Genomic DNA, 17,542 nt, shown 5'->3' with positions numbered 1-17,542 from the left:
GGTCCCTGGACAGTGTGAAGGCTGTGGCGCGCGGGTCCCTGGACAGTGTGAAGGGTTTGGTGCGCGGGACCCTGGACAGTGTGAAGGCTGTGGCGCGCGGGTCCCTGGACAGTGTGAAGGGTTTGGTGTGCGGGACCCTGGACAGTGTGAAGGCTGTGGCGCGCGGGACCCTGGACAGTGTGAAGGGTTTGGTGTGCGGGACCCTGGACAGTGTGAAGGCTGTGGCGTGCGGGACCCTGGACAGTGTGAAGGGTTTGGTGTGCGGGACCCTGGACAGTGTGAAGGCTGTGGCGTGCGGGTCCCTGGACAGTGTGAAGGCTGTGGCGTGCGGGACCCTGGACAGTGTGAAGGCTGTGGTGTGCGGGTCCCTGGACAGTGTGAAGGGTTTGGTGCGCGGGACCCTGGGCAGTGTGAAGGCTGTGGCGTGCGGGTCCCTGGACAGTGTGAAGGCTGTGGTGCGCGGGACCCTGGGCAGTGTGAAGGCTGTGGCGTGCGGGTCCCTGGACAGTGTGAAGGCTGTGGCGCGCGGGACCCTGGACGGTGTGAAGGCTGTGGCGTGCGGGTCCCTGGACAGTGTGAAGGCTGTGGCGTGCGGGACCCTGGACGGTGTGAAGGCTGTGGCGCGCGGGACCCTGGACAGTGTGAAGGGTTTGGTGCGCGGGACCCTGGACGGTGTGAAGGCTGTGGCGTGCGGGACCCTGGACAGTGTGAAGGCTGTGGCGTGCGGGACCCTGGACAGTGTGAAGGCTGTGGCGTGCGGGACCCTGGACAGTGTGAAGGCTGTGGCGTGCGGGTCCCTGGACAGTGTGAAGGCTGTGGCGTGCGGGTCCCTGGACAGTGTGAAGGGTTTGGTGCGCGGGACCCTGGACAGTGTGAAGGCTGTGGTGTGCGGGACCCTGGACATTGTGAAGGGTTTGGCGTGCGGGACCCTGGACAGTGTGAAGGCTGTGGCGTGCGGGTCCCTGGACAGTGTGAAGGCTGTGGCGTGCGGGACCCTGGACAGTGTGAAGGCTGTGGTGCGCGGGACCCTGGACAGTGTGAAGGCTGTGGCGCGCGGGACCCTGGACAGTGTGAAGGGTTTGGTGTGCGGGACCCTGGACAGTGTGAAGGCTGTGGCGCGCGGGACCCTGGACAGTGTGAAGGCTGTGGCGCGCGGGACCCTGGACAGTGTGAAGGGTTTGGTGTGCGGGACCCTGGACAGTGTGAAGGCTGTGGTGTGCGGGACCCTGGACAGTGTGAAGGCTGTGGCGTGCGGGTCCCTGGACAGTGTGAAGGCTGTGGCGTGCGGGTCCCTGGACAGTGTGAAGGGTTTGGTGCGCGGGACCCTGGACAGTGTGAAGGCTGTGGTGTGCGGGACCCTGGACATTGTGAAGGGTTTGGTGTGCGGGACCCTGGACAGTGTGAAGGCTGTGGCGTGCGGGTCCCTGGACAGTGTGAAGGCTGTGGCGTGCGGGACCCTGGACAGTGTGAAGGCTGTGGTGCGCGGGTCCCTGGACAGTGTGAAGGGTTTGGTGCGCGGGACCCTGGACAGTGTGAAGGCTGTGGCGCGCGGGACCCTGGACAGTGTGAAGGGTTTGGTGTGCGGGACCCTGGACAGTGTGAAGGCTGTGGCGCGCGGGACCCTGGACAGTGTGAAGGGTTTGGTGTGCGGGACCCTGGACAGTGTGAAGGCTGTGGTGTGCGGGACCCTGGACAGTGTGAAGGCTGTGGCGTGCGGGTCCCTGGACAGTGTGAAGGCTGTGGTGCGCGGGACCCTGGGCAGTGTGAAGGCTGTGGCGTGCGGGTCCCTGGACAGTGTGAAGGCTGTGGTGCGCGGGACCCTGGGCAGTGTGAAGGCTGTGGCGTGCGGGTCCCTGGACAGTGTGAAGGCTGTGGTGCGCGGGACCCTGGACAGTGTGAAGGCTGTGGCGTGCGGGACCCTGGACAGTGTGAAGGCTGTGGCGCGCGGGACCCTGGACAGTGTGAAGGCTGTGGCGTGCGGGTCCCTGGACAGTGTGAAGGGTTTGGTGCGCGGGACCCTGGACAGTGTGAAGGCTGTGGTGTGCGGGACCCTGGACAGTGTGAAGGGTTTGGTGTGCGGGACCCTGGACAGTGTGAAGGCTGTGGTGCGCGGGTCCCTGGACAGTGTGAAGGGTTTGGTGCGCGGGTCCCTGGACAGTGTGAAGGCTGTGGTGCGCGGGACCCTGGACAGTGTGAAGGGTTTGGTGTGCGGGACCCTGGACAGTGTGAAGGGTTTGGTGTGCGGGACCCTGGACAGTGTGAAGGCTGTGGCGCGCGGGACCCTGGACAGTGTGAAGGGTTTGGCGTGCGGGACCCTGGACAGTGTGAAGGCTGTGGCGTGCGGGACCCTGGACAGTGTGAAGGGTTTGGTGTGCGGGACCCTGGGCAGTGTGAAGGCTGTGGCGTGCGGGACCCTGGACAGTGTGAAGGCTGTGGCGTGCGGGACCCTGGACAGTCTGAAGGCTGTGGCGTGCGGGTCCCTGGACAGTGTGAAGGCTGTGGCGTGCGGGACCCTGGACAGTGTGAAGGCTGTGGCGTGCGGGTCCCTGGACAGTGTGAAGGGTTTGGTGTTTAGAACCCTGGACAGTCTGAAGGGCTGGGTGCCCAGGATCCTGGGCAGCTCCAGTTTACTCACATGTTGCAGGAAGAGGTGCAGCTCAGGGTGGCTGCGCGGGTTCACCGTGACCTCGAATAGTGGCAGGAAGATGTTTTCCAGCATCTCCTGGAAGTTGGCTAGCTGCTTCTTGGTGTGGTAGACATCGCTGAGGATAGATCATACAGGGAGCAAGGTCAGTCAGAGAGACTGAGAGTGCAAAAGGAAAACTGGATACTGCTCCACAAAACTGTTGCCACTGAACAGCATACACAACAGACATGCCCAAAATATACAGTGAACATACAGTATGAGATGGTCAGAGAAGAACCATGGGTATGGCTAGATTTTCTTCATACTAAAAGAACAGATATAGTGATATGCAGACTGACTTCTATCAAGAAACACTATTTCCAGCAGGATGGTGCATTTGCACAAAACAACAGTTTATCTGTTTAAATTGGGATTTTTTTCTCTCATATATTGAGCTGTATCCTGCAGCTTGCTGCAGATCTTTGTGAAACTGGGTCCTAGTAGGTTGGTTAATCCCAGCTGAGTTTGTCAAACACACACCAGATCACACGACTCCTGACCTGGAAGCACAATGGACTCATGGACTCACAAGAGCCGAGGAACCTGCACCAGCCAGCGCACGTTGTCAGAGTAGACCTTGTACTTCACAGCCCACTGCGCCAGCTTGTCCCACTCGTCCCGGGAGCGGCCATAGATGGACAGACGCAGCTCCACATTCTGGTATTTACTCTCCTCGAGGTCAGCCATCACCTCCTGGGCAGCAGAGCGGCCAAGAGAAGGGGAGAGAAAGGAAGGGGGAGCAGAAGGGAGAGATGGAGAGAGAGAGAAATCAGCATACTCTTCAAACAAAGCAGACCTATCCACTGTTCCCACAGTTCTTTCTTGACATACAGTTGCGAGAAAAGTTTGTGAACCCTTAAGAATTATATGGATTTCTGCATGAGTGGCTCCAAAATGTGATCTGATCTTCATTTAAGCTATATTAATAAAAAAAAAAGACATTCTTATTTAACAAACAACACACACAACATGAACAAATGGTTTTTAAAAATCAAGGTCATTGATGGAAAAAGTATGGGAACCCTTATACTGTATTTAGTAACTAGTGGAACTTCCTTTATTGGCAATAACCTCAACCAAACGCTTTCTGTAGCTGCTGATTTGGCCCATTCCGCTATAGAAAACTGTTTCATTTCATGGATATTTTTGGGATGTCTTGCTTGAACGTCCTGCTTCAGATCACGCCACAGCATTCAATGGGATTGAGGTCAGGACTCTGACTTGGCCATTCTAAAATACAGAATTTCTTCTGTTTGAGCCACTCTGTTGTTGATTTACTCCTGTGTTTAGGACCATTGTCATGTTGCATTACCCAACTTGTTTTGAGTTTTAGATCACAGACGGACGCCCTGACATTCTGCTGTAGAATTTCCTGATACAACTTGGAATTCATTGGTCCCTCAGTGATTGCAAGCCGTCTAGGCCCTGAGGCAGCAAAGCAGCCCCACACCATTACACTCCTCCCACCATGGTTCACAGTTGGGATGAGGTTTTGGTGTTGGTATGCAGTGTTTTGTTTTCTTCAAACATAACGCTATATACATTTGTACAGTATATATATATACACATGTACATATACATATACAGTACATGTTGACCAAAAAGGTCAACTTTTGTCTCATCTGTCCACAGAACATTGTTCCAGTAGTGACATGGAACATCCAGGTGGTCTTTAGCAAACCTGAAACAGGCAGCAATTTTTTTTTTGGAGAGCAGTCGTTTCCTCCGTGGTAACCTCCCATGAACACCACTCTTGTTCAGTGTTTTTCTTATGGTAGACTCATGAATACAGATGTCATCAAGTGCAAGAGATACCTGCAGACACTTAGCTGTCACCCTAGGGTTCTTTGTCAGCTGTTTGAGGATTGTACAGCATGCCCTTGCACTGATCTTTGCAGGACCCCTCACTCCTAGGGAGAGTAGCACCGGTGCGGAATTTTTTCCATTTGTAAACTATCTGCCGGACTGTGGACTGATGGAGGCCCAAGTCTTTAGAAATCCTTTTTTAACCCTTTTCAATCTTATGAGCTTCAACAACTCTTCTTCTGAGGTCCTCTGAAATCTCTTTTGATCAGGCCATACTGCACGTCAACAGAATTTAGGTGAAGAGCAGGTAATCGCACAAAATTGTGTGATTTTTTTATACGGCAGGGCAGGTCAAACCCACACCTGAATTGATTGGAACACCTGACTCCATTTACCCTCTGTTCAAGATGTCATTTTCCTAGAGGTTCATATACTTTTTCCATCAATGACCTTGATTGTTTAAACCATTTGTTCAATAAAGATATGACCATGTAAAATGCTGTGTGTGTTGTTTGTTAAATAAGACTGTCTTTATTTATTATTACGACTTAGATGAAGATCAGATCACATTTTAGGAGCCATTCATGCAGTAATCCAGATAATTCCAAGGGGTTCACAAATGTTTTCTCACAACTATACACAGCTGCCTTCTCCATGAGTATTTAGTGCACCTTGTACAAAGCTCCAGCTATGTCTGAGCCTGCTCCATTTTGTGCTTGTTGACTATAAAAAACAGGTTCTTGGCACCCTAAATGTCATCAGGCAAGCAGGACCATACCTTGATGATGTGCGCAAAGTACTTTCCCTCGACGTGGTTGTCTGTCTTGATGAAGATCTCCCGCAGGATGGACTCCCCAATGGGGTTGTACTTGGCGTTGAACTTGTCAAAACGGTGGAAGGTGTTTCGGTCCTGAGAGACAGTGGGGTAGAAGAGAAGCAGAGAAAATAATTCAAATGTATTTCACCGGCAAAAAAAAAAGGAAAGAATGATGCAGATTTCATGTGGCAGATGGGTAACAGAGTGGCTCCCTCCAGTTCACAATGTCTGTAGAAGTGTGAAGTGTTGCAGAACACAGAAGGACACAAGACAAAATGCACTACTGGAGTTTAAACAAATGTGGAAGCAGAGAATAAGTAACAATACTGATTCCAGACAAGAAATTAACCCCTCCTCATTCCCACACCCCTGACCCCCTGACATCCTTACAGCATGCATGTCCAGGGTGTCCACACTGAGGTCGTAGGCCGTGAGGTTCATGGTCTCGAAGACCTCCATGAGCGTCTGGCCCTTGCCCTTCTCCACGTGCACGATCTCACCCGGGTACTTCTTCATGGCCCTCTTGATGAAGCGCAGCAGGTGCTTCTGGTTCATGCAGGATGAGGCGTGGATGTGTGTGTCCACCTGCAAGGGGGGGCAAAAGAGCTGTGGGGGTGAGTGCTGCACAGCAGGGGCAAGGAAAAACCAATACCTTCCTACACACAGCAGTGCCCTGTGGTGCAGGAAGAATCTGGACAGCAGGACACTTACCGCTTCCTTAATTGGCACTAGCCTACCTGGTTAAGAAACTCACAGAATGTAGAACATGTGAACACCACGATGTGCATGATGCAGAAGAGACAAACTTGGTGCTAGAGATCCCAAAGTGGTTTTAATACCAACCCAGCTCTCAGATAATTAGTTGAATCAGCCATTATCCATCTTACCACCATCAATACCACTAGGACCTATAGCTCCTGCCTGTAGGTACCTATAAGACCTGGAGCTCCTCTAAACCAGAAACCAAGACCAAACCCTGCTGGACAGCAGACACACGCTCACCTTACGGATGTTGTAGAAGTCGCGGTGTGGGACTTTCTTCTGTGCAGCCAGCTCCTTCATCTCATTGAGCAGGATGTGCATCTGGAACTTGGAGCTGAGGTACTGCAGCCGTCGGTAGCAGAACGACTTCCTGTAGACGGCAGTAGCATACAGGAAGCAAGCATAGACTCAAACATTCCTCCCCAGAGAAAAGCTATTCTACCCCCTGACGTTCCCAGTTACAAACAGGCCTGCCAGCACTGATTAGGTCAAATTATTGCAAAAAGGTTTCCTTGAAGATTTCCAGCTAATTCTGCAGATACGAGAAATGCCTGCAAATTCTACTGGGTGGCTTCAACTCTTTGGCCATAGGGACAACACAGGAGTGGGACAGCTCTGTGCCGCCCCTCCCCATGCACCTTTCTCCTCCAGAGCCTCCAGTCACACTCACACGGGGCCATTGATGATGAGGGCCATCAGGAAGTTCATGTCAGCGATGTACTCCTGTAGGTCTGGGTAGGGCAGATCCAGTTCTGTGTTCCTGGGAACAGAGAGACAACTTTAACCACAGGGCACAGGGCCCAGGGCCCAGGGCTCAGCCTGCCCAAGCGAGCCACCTGATTCCTCCTCCATGCACAGACATAAACCAGAGAAACATCATCAGGGCTTTAGATCTCACCTGTGCATTGCTGATATAATTAAACACTATATATTATTTTTAAAGCAAAAAAAAAAGCAGAATTTAAGTTATCTATAAAGTTTAAGAGCTGAATTTGAAATTAGTGTAAAATAGTTTAGGAGCTGAAACCAATGCAACAGCTGTGACTAATCAGGTCAATTAAGTGCACAGTTAACTAGGACTGGGGAGTCCTGCTCTAAGTGCAGATACACACAACTCGCTATATGAACAATCCATTATCAATGTTCGCCAAACAAAGTGTGTATTTTAATTCTGGTTTTTAAATACTGTACAGTACAAAGCCACCTTTGCTACATTGTAGGCACTTGCCTTGTGATCTAACTTACTTAGGGACTTTCATCGTTCAATATTCTCCTTACTTTTAAAATATGTTACTGGGGCTTCAGTGTTACAACAGTAAAAGAAGAAGAAAGCATTGGGCTGTAAAACCTAAAGCAATAGAAATGACTGAAAAAGGCAAGCAGTTGAAAGACATCTGCATTGCCTTGAGCTTAGCTGTGCAAGTTCAACAGTTTACAACTGCTATATATTTTGTCTTAACTACTGTAGTAAGTTAAATGTGCACAATAGTGCTCTTGTTGTGACAATTCAGAACTCTTAATGTACTCGAGTAGAACTGGGAAATTATATAAAACTAGGAAACAAGTCGCAAGCTGCAAAGTACTGGGAATTTCATTTTCCTTATGTGAAATTTAACATTAAAGTTTTTGAGGAACACATACAGTGGGGATAGAAAGTCACCACCCCCTTTTAAAATGTTCACCTTTTGTTGCCCTAAAGCCCAGAAAGATGACAAAATTAGACTTTTCCGGTTTTTTTCCATATTTACAAATTGTACCTTGACACATTCAAGCAAAAAAAGAAAGTAGAGTTTCTGGAAAAAAAATAAAAATAAAAAAGTAGAATAACTGGGTTGGATAAGAGAACACCCCCCTGAGCGAATACTTGGTGGAATTACAGCCTTGAGTCTGTTTGGACACCTACAGAATTGTTCAAGCTGAGTCAAACTGCGTGGTGATGTTGATGGACTGCCCTCTTCAAATCATTCCAAAGATTTTCGATGGGATTTAGGTCGGGGCTCTGACTAGGCCACTCAAGGACATTCACCTTCCTGTCCTTCAGCCACTGCTTGACGGTGTGCTTTGGGTCATTGTCATGTTGAAAGGTGAACCATTTTCCCATTTTCAACTGCTGAGGGCTGCAGGTTTTCTTCAAGAATTTGCCTGTATTTTGCACCGTCCATCCTCCCTTCTATCCTGACAAGTGCCCCAGTCCCAGCTGAAGAGAAACACCCCCAAAACAGGATGTAGGAATTTTACCGTAGGAATGGTGTTCTTTGGCTGGTAAGATGCATTGGGTTTTCCCCAGACGTACCGTTTTGCATTCCGGCCAAAAAGTTTGATTTTGGTCTTGCCTGATCTAGGCAAGGTCTGGGTGGTGCCATTCGTCTTCCACTTCTTAATGATGGTCTTGACTGTGCTCCACGGGATACTTATAGCCTTTAAAATCTTTTTATACCCATCTCCTGGCTTGTACCTTCCTACAACTTTATCTCGAACTTCTTTTGAAAGCACCTTTCCGCCCATAGTGGATTCTTTGCTTTGAAATGCTCTTCCAAGCAGTGAAATCCTCTAGAAACAGCTGCTTTTATTCTGAACAAATCAAAACCACCACAATTAATCACAGGTGGGAGCCAATTAGGTTGTTGTGTGTTCTGTAAGGTGATTGGTTATACCTGAGCAAGTTCACAAATGTAATTGTAAGGGGGGTCAGGGTTGTTCACTCATCCAAATAAGGTGTTTTACTGTTGTAATATTAATTAATTTTCAGAATGTTTTAGAACTCTTTCACTTGGCTAATATGGGTTACTGTGTGTAAACAAAAATGGAACAAGCATAATTTAATTTGTTTTTATTTTCAGAGGTACAACAAAAGGTACAAATTGTGAAAGGGGGTGGTGACTTTCTATACCCACTGTAACCTGCATAAACCAGGGGATGGCTGTACCCATTTGAAAAATGGGATCCCCATCAATGAAATTCAACTGCTTCTCAGCCCAAAATGGAACCATGAAACAAGGAAGAAATCGAAATCAAGAGACCCTTTTCTACACAGAGAGTTGTGGGTGTCTGGATCAAGCCAACAAACAGACTCCTTCTTAAAAGTGTCAGACTGCTGAACTGATCAGCTTCTAGAACGCTACATGGGCTCCTGCAGCCTTTACTGGTGCTCTTAAGAGATGCTTACTTGTCCATGGGGCTGGTTTTGGTGTAGATGTGGACCACCCCATTCACCATCTGGCAGCTAAAGCCCATGTCAGGGGGCATGTTTCGGATGTCCAGGTTCTCATAGGGGTGAGTGTCTGACACAGGAGGGTGCACAGGGGCATCTGTGGGAGGAGAAGACCAAAGCCAAGGCTGGTGAGAAAGAGTGTCGGCAACCTGCCTTTCGTGTGTAAAAGGATGTTAAGAAGAATGCAACAGCTTGCCCAGAACAGAGAAACGGGATTAAAAAGACTCCCCCCCCCAATCTCCAAACCTCCCCTCCAAACCAGTGAAATTACCCCATTTTCCAGGAAAAACAGCCTGATTTCTGCCTGAAGCTCAGCATCAGGTCCTGCCCTTTTCCATTCTGTGCTGGGACCATCTCCCAGTCACAGCTGCTCATTTTAATATGACATGGCTCAAGTGTATTTTCAAAGAGCCTCCGCACATTGTGCACACGAGAAGAAAAAGAGTCTGTGAGATACATTAGTATTTCTGCATGGAAAAAAAGGTTCTACGTGAAAAAAAATATTTATCCTTGTGCACAGTGTAGAGTATTAACATAAATGTAAGACAAGCACATTTATCAGTTGCACCAGCACTAACATAGTGCTTGAGACTCAGTGCTTTGTAGTCTGGCCTAACCATGACAGACTCTGTAAAACATCAATGTGTAGGAAATACTGAATATCTGCAGCCGGATGAACACAAAAACGACGTCGTAACCCTCCCCACATTCAGGTACACAGGCGCTTGGGGACAGCGGTTGACATGATCCAGACTCAAACCTGTCATCACGGAGCTCAGTCTGTGCTCAGGTGACCGCCATACCAGTTGAGACAAAGACAGAAGGCTGAAGCTCAATCTGTTAGATCACAATTCTGTACAGCGCCATCACACACAGCCCACACCAGGTCACGGGACTAGGCTGGCAAAACTGTTACCTGCTGCCACAGGGATCTCGGGGATCTCATCATAGACACGCAGATCCAGGGGCTTCTCCCCCAGCTCCTGCAGGTATCGGGCAGTGGTCTTGCAGAAACTCTGCATGGACAGCATGACATACTTCTCCCGGATGAACAGGGCCTTCACCACACACTTGGCCGCATCCAGCAGGTCTGTAAAGGGCACCTGCAGGGAAAGGATGGGCACACAACAGGAGCATCCTGAGTAACCCAGCACCATCCCAGCCTGAGAGAAGCCTGTAAGATCTGACAGAGGGGCTGCCATATGCCAGGGAGCTAAGAGCAACACCAGCATCGCACAAGAGGCTCAGACTGCAGTGCCATCGCAGTGGAAAAGGCAATGATGAGGTTAATGGAGCACAATTACATCACAATGATGAAAAGAACAGTGAGGTCATGAGTGCGGTGACATCACAATGGAGAAAAGAACAGGGAGGTTCCTGGAGTGTGGCAACATCAAAAGAGAACTGGGCAGTAACTGAGCAGAAGTAACATAATATTACAGGCTGATTCTGAATTAATTGTAGGGATGTTAGGAGTCACGGTGCAGTCCAGTAAAGGTTTGAAATGAGCTTAGTTGTGATGAAAATGGCCATTTCTGGAGAACACTGAAGGAGACACACAAAAAGTGTATTTCCCACAGTGCCCTGAATTACAACAGTGTTACAGAGGGTTGTATTGTGTGAGTCCAGTTTTATAGTCCTTTAAAAATTCCCTCAAGCAGGTCAGACCCCAGGTAATGATCCCATGCCAGAGTCAGATTTCTACATAATGAATGAATTATGTAACACTGACCACCTTATGCTGCATACTCCATTCATTGAAGATGTACCCCAGTCCAAGTTTACACTTTTTTCTGATTGAGAAAGGTTATACACAAAATATTTTTCCCCTTCAAAAAGATGTGCCAAAAATGTAAACAAGCAAAAACTCTCCAAGATATCAGCCCCGTAACAGAGGCTGAACTGCTTCTGGACCCCCACCCACTGACAGCTGCTGCCTCAGCACATTCTCTTCCTTCTACTTGAGCCCCCCCCCCGAGTCCATCGTGCAGCCCAGCACCCCTGTCCCACACAGGACCCCCTTACCCCACACTGCTCCTCCCCAGAGATGGCGACCCGCTGGTACTCCCTCTCTGCCAACAGCTCCCGCTCCTTTGTGATGTGATCAATAACCACCTCATTCTGCTCCTTCAAGTACCTGCGGAGGGAGAGCGAGGGGTGAGAGAGGCTGGGGCAAGGAGAAGGAAAGAGAGCAACAGGGGGAGAGGAGAGAGTAGCACACACAGCTGCCAGACACAGACACCAGTGTGCCAACTGGTACTCTGAGACACCCACTCCCAATCTCCCCATTCTCTTTCCCAATGTTTTTAACACCCAATCAAGAGAACATCAGACAGCTGATATAAAAATAATAAAAACAACCCAGTGAATAACAGCCAGGCACTCACTCCAGATCAGCAGCACTGTCGATTTTCATGAAGTCCTGCTTGGCTCTGAGCAGGATCTCGGGTTCGAGCCTGACAAGGCAGTGCGGCAGGCGAAGCATCGCGGCAGCGAGAAACAGAGAGGCCACACGTGCAAGGCCACACACACAGAGGCCGAGCAGAGGGAGGAGGGGGAAAGAGAGAAAATCAGCAAGTTAATCGGTGATCAAACTCCATTGTTTCTTAGGGTGAAGAGAATGAAGTCAATCCGACTTCACTCTAAAGCCAGTTGTGTGTAGAGATGCAGGCCAGACTCCTCCAGCACGCCAGCGTGCTCCACTCCAGGTCTTACCAGGTGCTGTCTCACCTATAGACGCCAGTACTTGTGGGATTTCACAGCTTTCCCCGAGTCCTGACTCACACCTATTCCACTTTACTAATGGAAAACGAAAGGTTGTATAATACATAGGTATGCCATGGTCTCCATTCAATGCCCTGCTTTTACCATTATTTAACTGTGATTTACTACAGTTCTCTGTTTTTACCTTCGTTCGCCACAGTGACCATTTTAAAGGCGGGTTTCTGCACATGCAGTTGAGAATAATAATACTGTTAATGAGCACTATTATCAATTCACTTTTCTACTTTGACAGTGCTAACTAAACTACATCATGCTATCGGTAAAACCTGAAATGGAGCAAACTGCTGCACAGCGGGGATTTAGTAGTTTCCCTGTGCTGCCCCCAACACAGACCACCGCTGGGTGTTACACCACTGTCCGCCACTTACACCAGACACAGGGACAGTGGGGAGGAGGCCCCGTTTCTCAGTCCGAGAAGTGAGTTACATTCCCAAACTGAGAGACAGGAAAATAAAGAAAAACAGACATCAGAAAGAAGAGGAACAGAGAAACACAGGACACTGCTACAGCCTTGAGGCCACTGCTGGTCCAGTACAAACACGGTGGCAGTTTCTTCAGATGGACAAAGAGAATTTTTATTCTCATCAAATTTGGCACAACTGTAAGGGAATGCATTTATTCGTTTACGGACTTAAATTTCAGACGGGACCACTGCTTTTCAGAGAAGTGAACTCATGAATGATGAATGAACAAACACTCTCACTCATCGTTCTTCCTGCAGCCCAGAGCACAGGGATCTATGCTCAACGAGACTGCACAGCTCCTGTGTTAGCAGGCACTTGCATGCTGCCCCAGTAACGCTCTCCAGGCAGGTCCAGGCCACCTCTGCACACATCGCCCAGCTTCGCCTTGAGCTTCTGCAGGTGCGAATGCTGGGAGTTTAACTCACAGTGATCCCCTTAGTCATGGACTGCAGCCGCCCATAGAAACCAAAGGCCTGGGGCCGTACAGGACCAGGGCTGGAGGCTACAGATAACGCATGGGAGACAGAGGTTAGCTGACATGTCCATTTGGACAGGATACTCGCAGGAGGTCTTACAGAAACATTCCCCCTCATATCCTGACCCAGGCACTGCATAGGTACAGGCATAGGCACCCATTAAAATGAAACACTGTGGCTCTTCAGCCACAGACAAAGCAGGCTAATGATGTGATCAGGCCAGCGCACTTTACACAGGCCTTCTCTCTGTCCAGACACTGACAATATCCCCTCCTTCCCTCCCTCCGTACTTCACATCCTGACTGATCTGCCTCTCCAGCCGGTGGCGGCGCTCCTCCAGCTGCTCGATGGGACTGTCCTCCGGGAACTCATAGGGGGCGCTCCGCATCTCGCTCTCGGCCAGGCTGCGTGAGAACAGCTCCTGCAGACAGAGACAGATCAACCCGCCTGTACATTACTGACACCAGGGACAGGTCTAAAGTGCCAAACTCTACAATTGCTGCATTTTAGATACATTTCTGAAATAGAGAAATACAGAATTATGTTGCTCTGCATGGAAAATTCATTAAACTGTCAAGAAGACATCCTTTGTGCATTTCTCTGCAGTAGCACTGAAGGGCAGGGCTATGGATTAAAACCCACTCTGCACTAGACAGCTCTGTCAACCCATCGCAATTAAAGGTTATGCTCCTACCATTCGGCAAGCACACAGCTACCAGCAGATTCCTAGAAAAGCATCCCACTGTGTATGTGTCAGGAACGGGCTGAAATTCCATGTTTCAGGTTTACTGGTCTAGTTTACTCATTGGCTCTATGTGTCAAGCTTGTTAAGGTAACCAAGGACTGAAAATGAGAAGTACGTCTTTACCAGAAGGATTGTGGGAGTCTGGAACAAGCTACCCCAGCCACGCTGTAGAAGCAAATTCCCTGGAATCCTCCTGGAAACAACTCGATAAGATCCTTGGAGTCAGTGGCTACCTGCTACGCATGAGCTAAATGGATTAAACCCCCCTCCAGTGGGGAGGACTGAGCCGGGTTCAAGCTCCTCACCTCGGCGATCTCCTTGTACTTCCCATCCATGGAGGTGCGCAGGTCGATAGGGAAGTGCTTCAGCGAAATGGGTGTCCCAGGAAGGGAGCGCTGGGAGGTGAGGGGGTACGAGCCGGAGACGCCTCGCAGATCTGGGGGAGCAGAAGGGAGATAACAAGCACACAGGAGTCAGTGTCTTTAAAACACCCATCACCTTTCGGGTGCACAGTCCCGCTCTCCACCAGCAGGTCTTGTGTTTCAGTCCACATCAGGACACTTCAATCCTCTTCCCATTTTTTTTAAAGATATTTCTGCATATCACATGGAGGTAAATTTACTCTACGATACTTTTCCGATTCATCGGTATAAACTGCACCACAGCCAGCAGGAGTTTGAAACCTGAACCTGCTGGGAAATACAAATTCTTACCAGCCTGACTACTTTCCCCGATGCCAAGCTTTTGTGTCCGTTCTTGTGTCTGTGCACAACCTATGCCCTATTAATTTGAGAGATGTGGCATCCAGACGCCAAGTGCCAGCTGCGCACGCCAGCCTTCCGCCCACAGTTCCTTCTCGTCCTGCCCGTTCAGAATGAATGGAGCGTGCCTGCCTCTGTGCCACACAGACACACAGGACAGGGAGAGGGAGAGAGAAGGCAAAAACTACAGCACAGCGAATGAAGTCCCTTAATAATAGAGCTCCCCTGCAGACCTCATTCAGCTCTTACACATTCCACAGTTTTGGGCCTTCCCAAAATAAGACCAGCTTTTTTCTTGTGCTACAGTTTCTGCAAAAAATCAGCCAGTGCTCACAATGTGGTTCAGAAATTCCGCAAACAGAAAGGAGAAGACCAAACAGCCTTCAGTCAGGTGGACAGGTAATTAACCAAGACACGTTCAGCTACCGGTCTTTTGCTGAGTCACTGCAGCGGTTGCCATGACGATCTCGGCTCTTTATCTTTTTGTGAGAACGAGTTCTTTTCCATTTCAGCCTCTGCTGCCCACACAGCCAGGCCCCCTGGAGAGGCGGCAAGGAACCCTGGCGGGTGAGGATGTCACTCACCCCTCAGAGACCCGGGCAGCTGTGCTGCAGATCTGTAGCCTGGATTCAGAGCAGTTCAGTCCGAGAGCCAAATCTTGCCGTTGTGCACACTGGTGTGGAATCCACCTCCTCGGACAAGAAGCTGCAAATCCACCTCACCTTGTTTTGCAGCCCTGTGCAAAGCGGCACTGCTACTCTCCGTTGAAAGGCATGCTATTGTGCAAGCTGAGTACGCATCCTTTAAACAGCAGAGCTCTATCTTCCAGGGTGCGAGCCGGTCCAGGCGGCAGTGTTAACACTGCATGTCCCAGTCGTGACCCAACCAAGCCACTAGTCCAGACAGAACACTCACAGCGGCAGCCAGGGCCATCTCGAGTTGGGGTTCAATCCGCCCCATCCACTCAGGACGGGGCGCCCTGCCAGCCGAGGCATACAGGGGGACATTACTGCTCCTTCACTCAGCCCTCCTGCTGCTTCTGAATTATTCAGGACACTGATAAAACTTTCATAAACACGCACAGCCCTACTCCCATGCTCCAGCCATGGGTTCTGTCTGAAATATAAGAAGCATCCTGATTCACATCTCAAAGCCACTCTGTCGTTACAGCAGTAACTCTAGCAGTGCACGCAGCCACCAGCAGGTGGCCTGTGTACGCAGCAGTTAGCAGCTCACAGTCGCAGAGCGGCTCTTATCACAGCTAAGGGAACTCGCCAAGCGCCGCAGCTATGGCCCGGCAGGGGAAAAGCTGAGGCTGAGCACCAGCCCGGGAAAACGGATGAAGCTGCATCCAGCTGACTGCCACACACAAGGAAACACTGGTTTTGTTCAAACAGCAGCTTCACGGTTCCTCCATATGCCTGACCCTGGTTCTACCACGATTCCAATGCGTCCCACTACACTCGCTACAGCAAACTACGATAGTTTTAAGGGGTAGATTAGAAAGACTGGACAACCAGACGAACAACTCAGAAGAGACCCGGAGCTCCAAGAACACTCTCATTAAACTAAATCCCAGGCTCCCAGAGTGAGTTAGTCACTGGCTAAGCAGATGTCATGCAAACAGACGAGCTGGAGCTGCAGAAATTGTCCTGGGTGCACTGAAACGGACAAGTCCAGAATAATGTCACGAGGCCAGCGAGCTTGTGCAGTGGCCAGAGGTGTGGAATTAATGTCTTTAAAGGCTTCTCATTAAATGCCACGTCCTTGTGTGATTATATGCAGCTGGACTGATAAATAAGGTTAGAGCGACTGCATCTTCGCCTAAGCACTCAGCTCCGTGTTGCACAGCTCAGTGGCACAGATGATCACTTAGTGGCACTTAAGTGGCTCAGAGGCTGGTTTGTTCTCAACATGTCACACGGTCTCCCCCGCCCTGCAGCCCGAGACCAGTCTACTAACCAGAAACGCTCTCTGGCCATCCTTTCACAGTCACGTCTGCTCCCAAAACAAGACGGAGATGGAGGGAAAAGAGAGGAAAGTGTTCCCCACCCACTAGAAACTTGGCAACAACACAAACGCTGCCATCACTCGTAAAGCAAAATGCAGGTGAGAAGCAAAGGAAGAGATTTTGTGTCGTGCACCTGCGGCTGGCAGCTCGTTCTGCTGACCGCAACAGTGACCTCAGAGGCACACACCTGCCGGCACGCCCCCGCGTGAAGGGGCGAGCTGCTCCAGACGCCACGGAGTCCTGTTTTTCCAGTGGAGAAGGCCAACTGCCCTGAATTTACTGCATCCCACCCCACAAGACACAAACATCAGCCCTGCGCAGGGGGCCGGGCCACGGCGGACTTGCGTGCTCGGCATCGTGTCCCACGAAGTCGCAGGAAGAGCTATCAGGCGGGGATGAGCAAGGCGCTTCCCTCGCCAGCTCGGAGCAGGAAGCTGGTTTACACAGCGCCAGGCATTAAGTGGCTGCGTGCGCCACAGACACTCAGGAGGCAGGACGTGTGGAAAGTGGAAAGGGCAGATCGATTAGTGCTTCTGAGTGTAATTAATCCTGGCAGACAGGCTCCAGAGAGCGCTTTATTACTCATCTGCCCGGCTCAGGTAACTGTGGGTAAATATGGGAAAGACTCAGCAAGACAAGGAGCCTTTCTGAGGTCATTTACAGAGGCTTTAATGAGAAAAGATGGGGTGGTAAGAGGCTTTGTGAACACGGCCTGTTTTCCTGGTTGCCAGGATATAGCAGGCTGCAGACGTGTGCTGCACACCGGGGGCCCTGTCCCCTGCCAGCTGCGACCAGGACGTCCTCAGGCGCTGCGGCACCACTGGCACAGCATCGCTACGCAGCGCAGACAGGACAGAAAGACAACTGGCAGTTCTGAAAGGGGTGGGAAATGAAAAAGACAAAAAAATAATGTGTAACAAAGTATATGGCACCAAACTGATGGATGGGTGGGAGGGTTTGGGTTACTACACAGTGCTGCAATGGAGTCATCTAGCCGCTGGAGTCCTAACTGGAAGGAA

The 17,542-nt window shown here is 50.2% G+C and overlaps 1 protein-coding gene across 4 annotated transcripts in view; it reads right to left on the bottom strand.

Annotated features, from left to right (window-relative positions):
• The window catches only part of ampd2b (adenosine monophosphate deaminase 2b), a 51,062-nt gene that overhangs the window by 11,831 nt on the left and 21,689 nt on the right, over nucleotides 1-17,542 (bottom strand). For all 4 annotated transcript variants that reach the window (XM_088920355.1, XM_088920357.1, XM_088920358.1 and 1 more), the window contains 12 exons: nucleotides 14,057-14,187; nucleotides 13,297-13,427; nucleotides 11,670-11,738; nucleotides 11,308-11,419; nucleotides 10,199-10,385; nucleotides 9,238-9,379; nucleotides 6,742-6,831; nucleotides 6,312-6,441; nucleotides 5,700-5,894; nucleotides 5,271-5,402; nucleotides 3,216-3,379; nucleotides 2,636-2,762 (listed from right to left, as the gene is read on the bottom strand). In XM_088920355.1, the coding sequence (XP_088776481.1) occupies nucleotides 2,636-2,762; nucleotides 3,216-3,379; nucleotides 5,271-5,402; nucleotides 5,700-5,894; nucleotides 6,312-6,441; nucleotides 6,742-6,831; nucleotides 9,238-9,379; nucleotides 10,199-10,385; nucleotides 11,308-11,419; nucleotides 11,670-11,738; nucleotides 13,297-13,427; nucleotides 14,057-14,187 (1,610 nt within the window). The remainder of the gene's footprint in view (nucleotides 1-2,635; nucleotides 2,763-3,215; nucleotides 3,380-5,270; nucleotides 5,403-5,699; nucleotides 5,895-6,311; nucleotides 6,442-6,741; nucleotides 6,832-9,237; nucleotides 9,380-10,198; nucleotides 10,386-11,307; nucleotides 11,420-11,669; nucleotides 11,739-13,296; nucleotides 13,428-14,056; nucleotides 14,188-17,542) is intronic.

This window comes from Atractosteus spatula, chromosome 7 (genome assembly GCF_055471065.1).
Source record: "Atractosteus spatula isolate fAtrSpa1 chromosome 7, fAtrSpa1.hap1, whole genome shotgun sequence".
Classification (NCBI taxonomy): Eukaryota; Metazoa; Chordata; class Actinopteri; order Semionotiformes; family Lepisosteidae; genus Atractosteus; species Atractosteus spatula.
Note: the sequence above shows the minus strand (reverse complement) of the source record. Positions and strands in the feature narration are given on the sequence as shown.